This window comes from Echiichthys vipera, assembly GCF_963691815.1.
Source record: "Echiichthys vipera genome assembly, chromosome: 9".
Taxonomy (NCBI): Eukaryota; Metazoa; Chordata; class Actinopteri; order Perciformes; family Trachinidae; genus Echiichthys; species Echiichthys vipera.
In genome coordinates, this window is record NC_139834.1 from 20,245,509 (window position 1) to 20,262,223 (window position 16,715).

At 40.5% G+C, this 16,715-nt stretch overlaps 1 protein-coding gene across 3 annotated transcripts in view; it reads right to left on the reverse strand.

Moving 5' to 3' along the window:
• The window catches only part of pex14 (peroxisomal biogenesis factor 14), a 49,460-nt gene that overhangs the window by 30,926 nt on the left and 1,819 nt on the right, over positions 1-16,715 (reverse strand). For all 3 annotated transcript variants that reach the window (XR_014593333.1, XM_083919591.1, XM_083919590.1), the window contains exon 2: positions 16,489-16,539. Coding sequence is in view for 2 of the 3 variants with exons in the window: in XM_083919591.1 (XP_083775717.1) it covers positions 16,489-16,539 (51 nt within the window). In the remaining variant the exon portion in view is untranslated. The remainder of the gene's footprint in view (positions 1-16,488; positions 16,540-16,715) is intronic.

A 16,715-nucleotide genomic window follows, 5' to 3' on the forward strand; every position in this document is an offset into this window, starting at 1 on the left:
CAATTATGTTCGAACCACATGGTTGGAGGCCTGAAGGAATCTATGTAACCAGTTGTATGTTTGTGTTCTAACTAGTAATATCACTTAACTATATTATACAGTAAAACCTATGGATATTTTCAGGTGTACATCATAGGGTTTCAGGATCTGAGCAGCTGGGAAATTCTGACTTTCTATACTGAAACTGCGATGCACTGTATCCCTGACACTTCATTCTTTGCTGGTTTCCATGTCTGAAGTTACAGTAAGTTTCAGTATTTGATACAAACCGAAGAACAACATTTGAACCACAACAGATTTAAAAGACACCTCACAAGAAATGATTCAAGAGGTTTCCAGTCTTAATTATCTGGGCCAACCCAAACCACCACTTTAGCTAACAATTAACTGAAACAGTTATAAGGTCAAATGCTTTTCTTTCTTTCACTGCATGGATTTGATCTCCGATTCTTGAACTTTAGAACTTACAGACATACTACAAATCTTAGGACAATTAAATTGTTAAAAGTCACATCAAAGTAAATTAAAGAAAAATGAATTCCCACACACTTAGCAACACCTCACCAAAAAGGTATATGTGAACATTTTGTCGACATTCAAAGGACATGACGGAACCAGAGGTGGGTGGGGGGTGCAATGGAGGGGCTAAAAGGAAATCATTAGCAAGTATAGGATTCAGTCTCAGTGTGAATCAATTCATTCCAAATTGCCCTGGCCTGTACATTTGTGGAGAAGTGCCCCTGATATAATAACAGACTGATAGACATGAACAAAAATTGTGTTAAGCTGGTCTCAAATTCCCCCCCCCCCCCCCCCCCCAAACACACGTTTGGAGGACCAAAAGCGAGAGAAAGTGAGAGATGGCGAAAAATGAAGCTCTATATTAATTTGGTGCTTTCATGGATGATTTGCTATCAGGGGCAGCTGTCTTAAATGACTTAACCCAATACCTTTCTGTTACCAGAGCCCTACCAGAAAGGAATCAAGTTTTAATGCAGTTATTGTGTTTCCGTTAGTCGCCCGACTGCTTGATATGGCCAACAGTGCTTTTTAATCTTTTTAAAAGAGCAGCTTTAAATGCCCTTCTAATTGTGACATCTTTCCCGCCTTGATGTGACCTTTAGCGGAGGAAGTAAGGCCTCATGGGAGCAGCAATAGGGAATTATTGACCCTGAGAGACATCAGGAAGTGAGGTGCAGAGCAGACCATTTAGCTAACCTCCACATCCACTCACGCTCAGACACTGCAGGAGCTTCAACAGCTCTGCTGGAGCTGAACCATTCTAACAATGACTGTAACAAAAGGAACTATTTGTGTCTTTGTGTCTTCTTCTCTTTTGGGCAGTGCTTTTCAGAGAAGCTACAATGTGACATTAAATGAACAACCTTTACTGAAACTGAAACTCATCTGCTTTTTTTTTCTTCTCCTGACAAACTATGAGCTAGTTTAAGCCTACTTTTACATCCGTCACAATGGTACAGTAAGTACACTAGAAGGGTTATTACAGTTCAGTTTTATTCTCTTCTCTGACTGTGGTCAATCTTTATCGAATGGTTGTAACTTTTGAAATTTAAAGATCAGACTCAACATAGATGAAAAAGGGTCATGGAAAACTTCATTGACGTTTACTTTGCAAAGGTTTAAAAATAACATACAGCACTGTATCAGTGTCAGTGTTAGAGCCATGGGCAAGGCTACAATCATGACATCAAACACGCATTATGCAATTTTTGTAAAGGGGGGTTGGTGGACGGAAATCAAGCTTTTTTTCCAAGTCCACTGCATGTAGAGACTAAACTTTCCATTCAGCAGCATCTCCCTATCAGAGCTCTGTCATCACAAACATGGAACAGTTGAGTAGGTTCAGCAGTAAGAAACACTAGGGGCTAAAATACAAATATGATCCAGTGAGGACAACTTAAAACTGTAAAAACTGCAAAGTAAAGATAAATGCAGATAATACTCGGGAGTTATACTAAGGCTATCAATGGAAAGAAAAACAAAAAATAAAAGAAAGGAAAGTTTCTCTGTTTATTTCATACTTCTCTTTTGGAGATAGGGAGTGATTTTTAATATGGAGTCAAATTATATTTTAAAACCGACGCCACATACTTTATGATTAAGAATGCCGGGGATGCATGATGATGTCATGTGATTGCTTCAGTTCTTTGATATTGTAAATTTAAGCTATATGTCTAAAAAAATAAAAAATTATGGCCAACAAGTGTGTTGTGTTTTCAAAGTTTGTGGTATGAATAAAATAATAATTCAGCCTCATTCAAGGTCTGGATAAACAAGATAAAAAAAATAAGATAAAGGTTTAGTTCCGCAGGAAGAAACTGTAGTTCATGCCAACAGTAAAGTGTTTTCTGTTTCTTTTATTCTTGTGAAAGCTAAACCTGGAAAGAAACATGTGGCATCCGGCCAATTCAAAACTAGCTTGAGAGATACAGTATAAAGCAGAGTCTGACATTTCTTAATGCGTAACTGTCAGTCGTGCTGCCTGGGGTTGCCCTTGCTAAACTAGCGAGACAGATGACTGTTTAGAGAAGAACGTCCCCAGCGGGGCCCTGAGAGCCCCAAGAGTCCTGATGACTAAAGAGCAGCGACTCCGTCAGTGACACCTCACTTTCACCCACTTTGGACAAAAATACTTATATAGCCCACAAATTCCTTTTAATTCAGGTAAAAGGCCCAAACCATGAGTCTGGAGCTGCGCTGAGAGATGAGGGTCATCAGAGATTAACCCATGGCACTTTAGCAGTGGGGGTGCAAGAGGGGAGTCGCAGTGGAGCACAACAAACTACTTAGCCACCACAAAACATTCCAGCCCCTTCTCAGCTGCAATCCAGTAATGGATACTTCCTCAGCTCCTCGATTGGTCAAAATGTTTTCATACAATAATTTAATTCAGAAACACATTTACAAAGCAGGAGTAATCAATTTTAATTAGTTGATTTTTTTTTTCATTCGCATAAAATTTAATGTACTGCCATCGATCTCCTTTGTTCTTTAATGCAGTGCTTCTTTCCTGTAATTTGAAGCTTTTCTTTTTTCTTTTCTTTTACAGTCAATGATGACATTCTGTGACAAGCGGTGCTCTTCAGTATGGGGAACGAGCGTTAGTTACTTAACTTAAAAGTGCTCACAGTGCAACTTTAGACCAGTGGAATGTGCTAAATGATGTTTATATTTTGATTATGAAATATTCTACGTATGAAAAATCAAGATCAAACATTAAAAAAATGTTTCAAAGAAAGTGGAAGAATTTCCTCTATGATGGCAAATATCCTAAATACAATAAAAATACAAAACTGGGCATACACTTTGGAAACTGATCTTAACTTGCTATGTTAATTTTTGTTAACAAAAAATAAACATATTCTTTTATTTCACAAAATAATTCTATCCCTTTTTTGAAATTATGAAGAATGTAGTGAAGTGAAATTTGATGTTGGCATTCTGTTGCGAGCAGCCTTTCAGTAAAAGAAATGATCATTAACAAACACAGTGTAATTACTAAAACTGTGTTTATAAAATGATTTATACAAATATCTTGTTCAAAGATGAGACAAAAATCTACGAAAATATGTGGGTCCCTCATAACTGGTTGCTCCATTGAATTTCATTAAAACAAGAGCAATTACACACTTCAATCATCATTTCATCTTAAACAATGATATAGAAATGCATTGAGGTCAATGACAATTATGAAGAAATTTACAATTAGAGATTTTTAGCCACAATGAACTGACCAGATTCAGTTGTAAGTTCTTTTGTGAACAGAAATCGAAGAAGCAACCAGCTACAGTCAAAAACACGACCACAAAGGCTTTTCTTAAAACTGCCACCACTCTGTGTGTTATCCTCCATATCATCAAGGCCCGCCAGCCTTTCACATTCAATTAGTTGATTGAGGCAAAATGCAAGCGGCACCAGCAGCAAACAACGTGAAGCTTGTGTCAAAACGACACACCACAGAAGTTGTGTTGTGGTGTTAGAAGAAGAGCCGCCACCGTCACGAGCAACTTACAGTGACAAGCCTATCCTCCTCTGTTGATCCAAACTGCTGCACCCAGCCAAAGACACACACACACACACACACACACACACACACACACACACACACACACACACACACACACACACACACACACACACACACACACACACACACACACACACACACACACACACACACACACACACACACACACACACACACACACACACACACACACACACACACACACACACACACACACACACACACACACACACACACACACACGAAGTGAACCACTGCAATAGGCAAATAAAGCACAGAGCTGGGGTGAAGATGCAGCGAGCTGGCATCAGTTTTGTGTGCGGCCCTTTCGGTCTGCCAAATTGACTAATAAAACTAGAATAGAGAGGCCAGTGACAACAGAGAGAGAGAGGTGTCCTTTTATTGATCAAATTATTCCTTCTTGGGTACACTGTGCGACCAAATGAAACTATGCCCACAAAGACAACTAGGCAGATTGTGACATTCCAGTGACATTATAATCGCGCGTCAACCCGTCTCCAGTCAATAGGCTGAATGCACTAATCGTGCGTCTTGGATCAGCAATTTCATGGTCTTCAAAGGGGGCCAGGAATTGGTGGCATGACCCTCAGCACGGGGTGAGACCCCTCTTTCCTCAGCGAGTGCCACAGAGAGAAGGAGAGGAGAAGGATGGTGGTAAGCGAGACACATCAAGGCAGGAGTGGAGCCAGAGAAGATTAACATCGCCATCTACTGGTCAGGGGTGGTAGAGGTGGAGTCAAAGGGGGGGTTGAAAGCCTGGCAGTTTACCCTTGCGGCCTGTCTTTCACTGAGACCTGTCAAAAACATTTAGACACACTTGCCAAGACAATGGACCACACATCTACAGCGGCAGATAAGCCAGAGTGAAATCACCATCAAATTGTGGGAGGAAAGGCAGTACGGCCTTCATTTAGTTTTGAAGAAGGAGAGCAGGCAAAATCTGTTCCTGATCACACTAAGTGACAAAGAAAAATGTTGGCTAATTCTCCTTTTCAGGGGGCTTCCAGCTGCCAGTAAGAATCTAACCTCAAGAGTAGGATAAGCATAAAAAGAGTGCAGTGCTTACAGCGTCAGAAAACATCACCCATCGGGGTCGCAGAAGTAGCAGTACTTTTTCTTCTCATTTAACCCGATGCCAGAGAGGATACAAACACGATAGCTCGTCAGATCAAATAATAACTCTTCATTTCAACCCTTCTGAGTCAGTGAGGCTACACACTGGAGATTACGTGGGTTCGAAAATTTCACAAAGTAACAAAAGCATGTGGGACATTTGTTTCAGGCCACACCTAAACATAATACACCTCTTCTGAAAAGTTCAGACAGAATTTTCAGGTTTTGCAACATTTTTGCCCGATGTAGATTGTAAATTACTTGATGTTACAAAGTGGCACTTATTAGTGTCTTCTTCCTCAGGTCATGACCAAAAATGTATCTAAAAAAATTTCCCTCTCCTTTAAAAGTATGTCTCCTTAAATGGGAAGATTTAATCAGATCAGAACGGCAGAAAAAAAAAAGGAGCAATCAGAAAGGAATGTTGCAAGTCACTCCTGCACAGCACCCATACTTTTTGTGACTGCGTGACAAACAGAGGCAGTGGTCAAAGTTTACGCGTCAACACCCAGCTGAACTCTACATCAACTCAAGTGGGGGGGATACATGTTTTACCAGGCTCCTCCAAAAGAAAGGAGAGGAGACAACCCACAGTGAACCACTATAATGTCACACAGGGTGGCGTGTTACAGCAAAGGGGCTGAGTTGGCAAGCAGCTCAGCAGCAGACGCGCACCTGTTCTGACATTTTCTGTCGACCTTGACACAGAAAACACATGACAATGCCACTCTCTGCATTTCAAAAGTACAGGCTGTTTGATGAAGCCCCTTCACTTCTCCTTTTCTCATCCCCATGATACTTAAAACTACTTTCCACACAGCATGGAAGGGGAGAAAAGCATGACGTAGTCCAATAGATGTGAGGAGGGATGGACAGGAAGCAAGTCACGTAGGGACAGTAAATAACAGGAAGAAATAATAGACTTACAAGACTTATAGACTTACTAAGTCTTAGTATAGTAAAAGGAGAGGCATATGAAAATCGGATGTCATATTTGAGGACAACCAAAGGGTGTTTGCTCTTTCTACAAGATGGCCACAAATACCTTCCTTAAAACCCCAAATTCCAAAGTAAACGCGATCTGGAAAGGACAAGAAGACCTGAGCCTCTTTTTCATTTATTCTGTTTCTCTCACCTCATTCTCACTCTTTCTTTTGAAGTTCATGACAGAGCTACAATGCATTCATCCATCTACTATTTTAATCAAAGAGAAAGCAAGGTACTGCTGCCAGGAGAGCAGCACAGGAAAACAAATGCAATCTTCCTGTTAATCACTGCATTAACAAGAAGTCGACAGTCTTGACGCACATGCCAGGGAGGGGAGCCAGTCCAGGTGTTGGATAATTGTCAGTTGTGCAAGTGGCTGTGGTTGCTTTTTTTTTTTTTTTACTGTGCCAGCCTCTGTTTCACTGCTGGTATACACTTGTGCCTCACCTTAATGATAGCTTTTATAAGTTCTCATTCTGCTGAAAACTGCATACAGACACAGAGAAGTCTTGGCAAGGCCTTCTCAATGCTGACTGTAGTGGACTCTGGATGAAGGCTTAGATGTCCCGCTATAATCAGTGCCAAGTGAAGTGTAGCTCAATTCTAAAGAAGGATGAGGAGCGTCTAATGCAAATGAAAGGCTCAAAACCACTTGAAAAAACACACAGAGGCTTTGTAACCTTTCTGAAAAACAAGTCCATATATCCTGTTTCTGGCAAACAACCATATATTAGAAACACATCACAGAAGCCCAAAAAACAACTTGCCAAGTCAGCAACTTGTCAGAAATGATTCACGTGTTTCTTTCATTCAGAAATAAAACTCCTTCCATCTTCAGGTGAGGATAACATCATTCTGAGCCAGGCTTGACTTTTCATTATAACACACTGAAAACTTTACAGTTTACTGGCAATGCACTTCTGAATCACACATCTAAAGTGAGGCTAATTAGAGTGCAATATTTTCACTTAAGTGCTCCATTTTTACGGGTTTTAGATCATTTATCTCAGTTTCTGTATTCTGTCACTTTCATTTTAGCCTGGAGAGTAGCCCACTAGCTCTTTTTTTTTCAGATTCCCCGGATAAAGCCACAATCTCAGGGCGCCACACACAGAGAAACTCCGAAATCCCATTAGCATTTTGCTTTCATTATTTTTAATCAAACCCCAAAAACTGACACATATTAATTAATATCCATTAGCATTTTTTTTGCTCCTCTCCCAGAGAATACTTGCGGTGGGATGTGTGTGTGTGTGTGTGTGTGTGTGTGTGTGTGGGGGGGGGGGGGGGGTAGAAAAGAAGCAATTAACTTAACAAAATAATAAAAAAAACTGTTTCAGAAATCCCTGATAAATGTCATGTGAGGTCCCGTCTAACTGTAAGAAGTGTAATACATTCTTGCTGTCATATTCCATTAAACTGCTATTACAGTCTTGATAGAACTATTAGTCACTACATTATTAATAACATTAATGTATTTACATTTTTGGTGTACAAGCCTGCTTTCATGCAATAATTTATGAACCAGACTTCAGATATGTTATAACCTTCCCGATCTAGGCTCTTTTGTGTTTATTATTGATTGTGAAAACAGTCAAAATTCCGAGTCAAATCTCTGTCTGCCTTCCCCCACCCCCTTAATGTATTGGAGTGGGCTGTTTACATTAAAGGACTGGAATAAAGTGCATTTACATCTGAAGCATAACTTCATAATTTACATTCCAACATTTATTAGAGGTGACAAACGAGCATTTGGTCCACTCGTGCTTTTCTACAATGCAGCACTCATTCAATCCATATAAATTACAGCTGGGCTAGGGAGTGCAAGAGCAAATTATTTTATTATATTTATGCATGTATGACTCTATAGGGGGGTTACTAAGACAAACAGGGAATTACTTGATTAGGCCAACTGTGGTTAACAAAGAAAGAAATATGAGACTGATGGCTGGGCCAATCAAATTTCAGCATTATTGAAATGTTTGGCATCAATTCAAAAATCTAAAATGCATAGATCTTAGTATAAAAGCTTTAGATCGATAAGATTGGTGTATCTATAAAATGAGTAAACTGCAGAGTCTGTTTTAGCTACATTTCACAGTTGACTACTGTGTATTTTATACAGTATAAAGAGCTCTTTTAAGTATTGCTGCTCCAATAGCTTACGCTGAGCTGAAGCTAATATTATTCAATTAAAAGGAACTTGCCTAAAAGGCAGTATTATATTACATAATTAGACAGGGCAGCATTTTCAGAAGTGTAGTTACAAATGCACTGAGGGGATCCCCGCATTTGAACAAATATCTGGCGCTGTAGGGGAGCTTGCCGACAAATTAACAGCTAATAACTTACTGGGACGCCAGATAAAACGAGAAAAAAATGTTCCCCAAAGTGTCAATTACAAATATTTTTTCCTCTCATTTCCACACGGTGTGATGTGCTAAAACCCATTTTGAATAGTGTGCCAAAATTGCATGTTGTTCATTTATTGCTTGTTTTGTTTTTACACACTGGATTCATTCACAGAGAAACAATCACAGGATTGTATCTGAAAACATAAGCAGCATATGGCTCCCTTTTGAGAACACTTGCTGGTCAGAGAGGAGAGAGGCAGACAGACGGGTGCAAGGGACAAGGGGGAAATGAAGGGGGATTCAATCAAATCCATGTTCATTAAAATCAGAGGACATCACAAAAATTAGGAAGATGCTGACAAATCAAAGGGTCTCAATACCTGAATTACCATAGTCATTTACTTATTAAAGCCAGAATGCTTCCTGTCAATCAAGAGCCATCACATTCTCCATTTGCGGCGGAAAGCCAGCGTAATTGCTTCTCATACTAATCAACACAACTTGTGTAATTATGCCTTGAAAGTGACATTGGAGGCTGAGAGCGATGTGAGCAGTCTTGACAGCGGAGACATCTCAGATTCATCGGGAGATTTCCAGCCTCGCTGCGAGGAGACAAGCCACTCTCAGACCAAGTTACTCACTCGAGCAGTTTACAACCATAAACACAAAGAAAAGACGATAAATCAAGCTGAAGTAATTACAAAGCAGAATAGAGAGTATAAAGGAAGCTCAGCTCAATAAGGCCACTTTCCCAAGTATATTGAGGCAAAATGACTACGCTGTAATTAAACTGGTGTCGTATTTCTACCATTTCTTAAGTAAACATATTATGACAGTTCACTAAATTGTGGGAGAATGGGAAATTACAGCTCTGTTGCCATGCTGTTTACATTAATGTACTTGCTGAGATGAAAACCATACAAATAAAGCCCTAAGTATTCATTAAAGTTCATTGAATTCAGCTTAATCACAGACTTTACATGTGTCTCCAGAATGAACTTTGGGTAAAACTAGCTTTAACATTCCTCTGTGCATTGGAAAACTATCCAAACCATATTCCCAGGCTGCATCTGTCACTAGTCACACTGCGGCCCAGCCAGGAAGGTCAGAGCGAGGTCAAATTACTGCAACAAATCAAGAGCCAGGGGCCACGACACGAGACTATATCTACATAAAATATGCGTATTATTGACATCCAGTGACAACAGCTTCTTCTTCATTTAAGATGAACTTTATAGTGAATTAAAGGATTTTCAATGCTCCCCTCAAAATCTAAAGATAAAGACACTGTTGTCTGTATTGTAGATCTCGTCCAGCTCAGCACATGAGGCAGAAACCACAAAATAAATAAAATGTATAAAATGGGTTGGACTCATCTGTGCTCATCATTTTCAAAGGGGTGGGAGGAACCATCAAAAAAAAAAGTCACCAACATCAAAAAGACAACTGATAACTCTGGCATACTATGAGGGGAATAAGCATAATGATTTAATCTGCGAACAGAAAAAGATGAGATTTATGGCAAGTAAAAACTTCAAACAACGGAAAAACCAAAAATCTGTATCTGCGTCATTCCACACTCATGACCTCCAAACTTTAGCACATGTTGAAGACAAAGTAAAAAAAAAAGCTCTTTTGTGGCCAAATGTGAGATAAACAAGTACTTACTGACATAGAAAACAGTGGCTTTTACAGGAAAAGCCTGTGTGATTCACCCTCTGCGTTCAACTCTAATGAGTCAAAAAGTGTGACCTGCACTTAAACAAGAAGTCACAGCCAGAAGCTGTAAACTCATTTTCCCCATCCGAGCCAGCAACGTCGGCAGGACCTGGAAGATGTGCTCCGAGCATGCACGATAAATCTGACGTGAAATCATAATCATAAAAGCAATTAGCTGACCCTGCGCCACTCGTCCTTGGACATGACAGTGAGAATTCATACAGAGTCCTCTAAGGAGGCTGGCTGCCGGGTTGGGCGAGGAGGGGAAAAAGTGCAACACAGCAACAATAAAATGGAGGGCCCTTCCTGTATCATTAACCACTGAAACAAACAGCGCATGATGCACAATGAGTGTTGTTGCAGTGCTGAGAAACAGCAAATTGAGCTTTTATGATTTTCAAAGAGAAAACTTCACCACGACCACTGAAACAAACTGTGGTGTGCAGATGTGTCATGTTAACTTATAGGCATGGAAAATAAAATGCAACTGATGTCATGTCATCACCATACCCTATATCACTCTGCATTAGCCGGTGAAATACGGTTTTCAGATAACATTCAAAATAAGTTTACATATTTAAAATTGAACATAAAAATATGAAGATTGATACTTTCCATGCACACCTTTGTTCTTTGCTTCTGCAGAGCGTGTGGCATGTTTACAGTCAACGTGACAGGATGCTGAATCTATTGACTGCGAGATGGCAGGTGATTAGATTTATTCGACTTTTCTCTTTCAAGGAGTGTGTTAGAATCTGAAAAATCTCTCTTCACACACCCTCACGTGCGCACACACAGTTTCTCGCCATCACTTCCCACCCAGTAATTACAGCGAGGCCGAACTAGTGGCTGCCACCTAGTGACCGTCTTCACCAATAATCATGAAATATCTCTATGGCACGCGCCCCCACTCGGACCATAACTCTCCTTTACTGCAGACAGCTCCAATAAAGGATTACAATTACAATTAAAGTAATGAGCAAAGAGGAAAAAAGGAAAATCTCAGAGAAGGTTCCCTTGACTAACTAAATGGTAGCCTAGTTTCTTGACAGAATGGAGTTACCATACTAGACTCATTACTGGCTCCCATTTCTTATTCTGCCCCAATAATTAATTTGGGGCGTGTTGAAACCTGGAGTCCTCAAAAATTAAAATAATGGTTATGAAAGTGATGAATGTGAAATGAATTGAAATATGAATGATTTAACAAGAGATGAACTTCTTGTTATTTTTGCTATATGGTGGTGAATGGTGGAAATATATATATTTTTAAAAGTTCAAATCACTTAAAACAAACTGTATTTTCTGTTTGTTTTTTAATTGTGCAACCCATACAATCCAATGATGAAAAAGCACACGCAGAGGATGGATTGGTATTAAAAGGACATACTGTATATTTCTACGAACACATGTTCCTTGAGGGAAGTCATTAAGGACAAAAGATAACTGAGTCAAGACCCGAGTGTGACCTCTGACTTCCTGGTATCAGCGCTGTGTTACATTTGTGTTACACCCACACATACGTGAAGAAAAAAAAATCTCCTTTTAGAACTAACATATGAGGAACATCTGCCTGCCTGTGACTCATGGGGCTCAGCAGAAGAGCCGTCAGGGAGAGAGAGGTGAAATGAGGAGAAAAAGAACCAGAAAAAAAGACAACAGGGGAAGGTAGCAGCGGTAGTGCCTTCATGTTGCTGGCTGGACCAATCATTGTTGGCACGTCCTCTTCCAACCTGCCAGGTCCCCCACGACTTCTGCACTCAACACACTGTTCTTTTTGTTTTTTTTCCCTCTATAGTGTGATGGCTATTGCAGAGGGGCTACGGAAATTTGGAGACTGCTGAGCCAAAACAGATCACTTCAAAGCGGCTTATTTAACGCTTGCTAAATTTTTCATCACAGTCGCTTAATATCCTGGGGAAGGGGAGCTTTTGAAGTTGCTGTGAGACCGGGGATGTTCTTCTTACAATTCTTTTCCCCTCCCATTACCACCCTCCCTCTGCTGCACTAAAACCCCCAAACCTAAATACATACACACACTCATTTAACACTACGTATGCCCACATGTAGGCATGGGCAGGTATGAGATTCTCGCGGAATGATAACCTTTAGCAAAAATATCAAGGTTTCGCGGTATTGCAATTACAGCTCTTAAACATATTATTTCGAAGTGTCTGGGTAAAAATCTACAATTTTTTTCAATAGAACACTGTTTATTTAGTTTTTATAACATATGTAGCACTATAACTACTATTACTATGAATATTACATAATATTGATTCTATTTTTTCAATGCTGATGCACACACATATGGAGGGAGAGAGAGAGAGAGAGTGAGTGAGTGAGTGTCGACTCCTATGTTTACTTTGTTCCCACACGCACGCACGCACGCACGCACGCACGCACGCACGCACGCACGCACGCGCTCTCTCTCTCGCTCTCTCTCTCTGTGTACAACACAGTCACAAAACCAGATGTACACAATGGATTACAGACGTGATACCAGCTGAATTTAATTTACATTACAAGCACTACAGTAAAAGTACTAACTTCGCAGAAAATTAGTACTTCTCTGCTCTTAGCCATGTTATCTGCCTCTGTAGCAGCCTATAATATTTATTTCACTATTGTCAAACATGCTAACTCTAATAGCTGTTTGCAAACGTTCATTTAAAGACAGCGTTAAGTGATGGGTAGTGTTCCCGTAGATGTGCAATCATGTTTGAGTATAGCCTACTGTGGCAGCCACTCTTCACAAGCACGGTTTACATGTCGGTTGACTTCCGTCCTCCAAGCAGGGGACCGTTTTTTGGTACCTGAAAAATTCCCATATAGCCAACCTTATATTTTTGGATGGGGGTTTCACATCCTTCGGCAATCATGCACAGACACAGACTGACTGCTCGCGCCAACAACGGGAGGGGGAGGGGCCGTGATACTCTACGCTGCACACTGGCAAGGCAGAGGGATTCCTGACCTGCACTTTTTGTCCGTGGAGACTAAAGAATACAAAAAACAGCTTATACCGCAGAAACGGAATGACGGAAAATTTGAGTGGTTTTGAAACCGGGACTATTTTAAACCGTTGTAAACCTTGAAACAGGTAACCAGCCCATGCCTAACACACACACTCATCTAACACCCAGATGCCCACAGAGGTGTGAAATGGAACAGATGCACCTCCTGCAGACAGAAGTCACACACTTGCTTTCCGTCACACACAAAAAACACATACCTTTCATTTGGGGCCTAGGACTTTTCAGTGTGCAGAGACTAAAGGACAGGTCTAGTTCCACCAGGGATACCTAAAAGAATTACAAGCCTGTGAGGGGTTAACGATCCTGCAGACCAGCTATACACCCACACACTACAACAAAAAGTTGTGGCAGCTTCATTCCTTTTTTGTGAGGTTCACGACCAAAATCAGAGACAAAGCGACTGTGGTCTGATGATTTGCTACTGTTTCATATGAGAGAGGGTACATTCTTGGTTTTTTTTGGAGTGGTGGCCAGGTAAAACAAGGAATTATCTTTTTCTCTGGTAAATTATTAAAGGTCAAAATGTTCTGCCAAATATTAATCAGGTAAATAATTTGCAGATTAATCAATAATGAAAACAATTGTTATTTGCAGTCCTAATCTCCATATTGGCAATGACAAGATACTTTAGCTATGAATGTTCTTTTATATAATCTTTTTTTTTTTAACTCTAAACTGCAGTTTCTGAGAGAAAACATTAGTAATGTGGATTTGATGGCTTAGCAGGTATTCCTTTTAATTTAGCTTAGAGTGGTCAAAAAAGTTACTTAATGCAACAATAATGCAGCTTTTATGATTAGCAAAATACATTTAAATTTAATCCTATACAATATCTAGTCACAATATACTCCTGCACTACTTGATGTATTTCCTGGTTTCACCCCATTTTCTTATCATGTGATCAAAGGGATTTTGACACATAATTACTAGTGTGATGTGTTTGGGTGGATGTGAAGGCAATGAGGACAGAGTGACCGGAGGAGACAAGGGATAAACACAGGGTGTCACTGCAGGGAGAGAGCACAAATACTAGGGAAACACAGGCAAGAGACTTGCAGGGGTAATGGTCATGGAAGCGATGAGTGGAAGGTGCGAGGGGGGTGGGGATTATAGACAGAGACGAAGCAAGCGGGGATGAGAGCGAGTAAAGAGCAGCGCCAGAGGCAATATCAGCGGCTGGAAGCGACTGGTATACCAGTCAACCATGGAACACACTCAATCAGTCGCTCTCTAACTGCAGGTCCAAACCTGCCCCTCTGGCCTAGATGGTGGCACCGACCCCTGACCTGGGCCCTCTTGCCACAGAGGAGAGCCCATGCCGTGCAGTGTGCCAGGGCCTGCTGATCTGGGCGAGGTGAGTCAGAACCTGTTAACATGACTGGTGTCCCCGGCCTGACACACTGGCTTGTCTGACATGCACATGTGCACATAAATGTTATACAAACGTGTGTGCTCGCTCTCTCTCTCTCTCTCCCTCCCTCCCTCCCTCTCCCTCTGTCTCTCTCTCTGCCCTCCCAACCCTGCCAGCACTCCCTTTCCTCTCATCCAGATAAAATCCTTTCAGACATAAATTTCAATTATTCACCTCATCCAAATAATGCCATGTGACAAGAATTATCCCTACTGTAATAATCCACTTAACTGGGAAAGAGCAGCTCATCAAAAAGAGAAAGGAGAAAAGGGGTTGGAAGTGAGGGTGGTGGTGGTGCGGGGAGACTTGTCAACCAGTCTCGAATCAGGACCCTCATAACAAGAATTTCTTCCCTTTTTGAGGAGGCAGTCTTGAAGCGCACTGGGATGATGAAATTGAAGTAAATTGAAAGAAAGCCTGGGAGAATGCTCCCACAATCAATAACCCCAGGATTAAATTAGCGTTGGCATGAAGGGATGATGGGGGGAGGATGAAGAGTGAATGGTAGTGAATGACATTGAGACATGTAGGCTGAACAATACAGCACTCCTATAACCTGGATGCTGTGCCCATACAAGGACAGTGAATATACCTGTGATGTATTCCATCCCACTTAGCGAGAAGACAGCCCTGGCTATAATCGTTGTCATCACTTGAGCTGACCAATGTTTAATAAACACTTCCCTTCGCACATTATGAAAAAACAACTTGTGTTTATTGTCATTAAATGTTACTGGCTTTGCACATATTCACAAATTGGACATATTATGAGGACTCTAGCGACCTCAGAGACCATGAGTTAAAGGAGGAACAAAAACATTCATACAATACTTTCAGGTGCTGTGCCATTAAAATATTATTTTACTGAAGGCTACATCTTCAAGAATAAATGAGGAAACTTTATTTTGTTTTTGTTTTTTGCAGGTGCGGAAAGGATTGCAGGCATGCTGTGTGCCACAGCCTATAGTTGACGAAAGTTTGTTTTAAAATGTTACTTTCTTTTTCTTTTGGTGACTACTGACTACTAATACAAAAAACTGGATATGGGTGATGACCTATACTGAAAAATAAGAAGCTAAACTAAGGACCACAAAGGTATGGAGTAACATGATTAATGAAACTGTGAAACCACTGTGACTGCTACAATAGACATTTTCTACATTTCCTTTTTACCCTCTAAAGACAAGGAACATAAAGTACACTCTTATTACGGGCATTGGGACATCAGTGTGGTGATTGGTTACTAATTGGAAGCCTTCAACACTTGATCTCACTGGGGAATATGTAATATCATCGGATTAGCCTTCGAAAAATTGTTTGTTGATGAAAAGATAAAAACAAACTTCTTTAAATCACCAGATCATAAAACAACAAACTCACTGTTCCTCAACTATGCGTCATCATCGCCAAGACTGTGCTGACTTCCATTCTCCTCGAACACTACAGCAGCAGATTTCACTGGTTACCACACAATCAGAGCAAAGGGAATGACCAGTGAAACCAGTTGCTTCAGTGTTTGATAACGTACAAAATCTGAGGCATTGATAGTACGATTGAGAATCATGGCATGCAGCATTTGTCAATATTTCAAAATGTTCATGTAATAAAGAAAACATGGTTTCCTAATATTAAGCAAAATAGGTTTTCTTTCTAATATGCAATTACACCAAATGGACATAGGCCTACTTATATATATTTTGTGAATTTAGTCCACATTGCCTGATCAACATATATATTTTGCTACATTAGTCCACATTACCTGATCAGTCAAGTATATTGTATTAAAAGAGTCCTTACCAGCGCTTCTCTGGGGAAACCTGCCGCACCATCACCGGGTGGAAGGCCAGGCTGAAAAGATAACCAAATACTTGTATTAGAGTGCCATCTACTGGAGGACAGAGGCTGTGTTGTTTTATTGCAACAACATTTAGAAAGCAGCAGTGTTGGAAAGTAACTAAGTAAATTTACCCAAGTGCTGTACTTAAGCACAAGTTTGAGGTAGGCAAATTGTACTTTACTGGAGT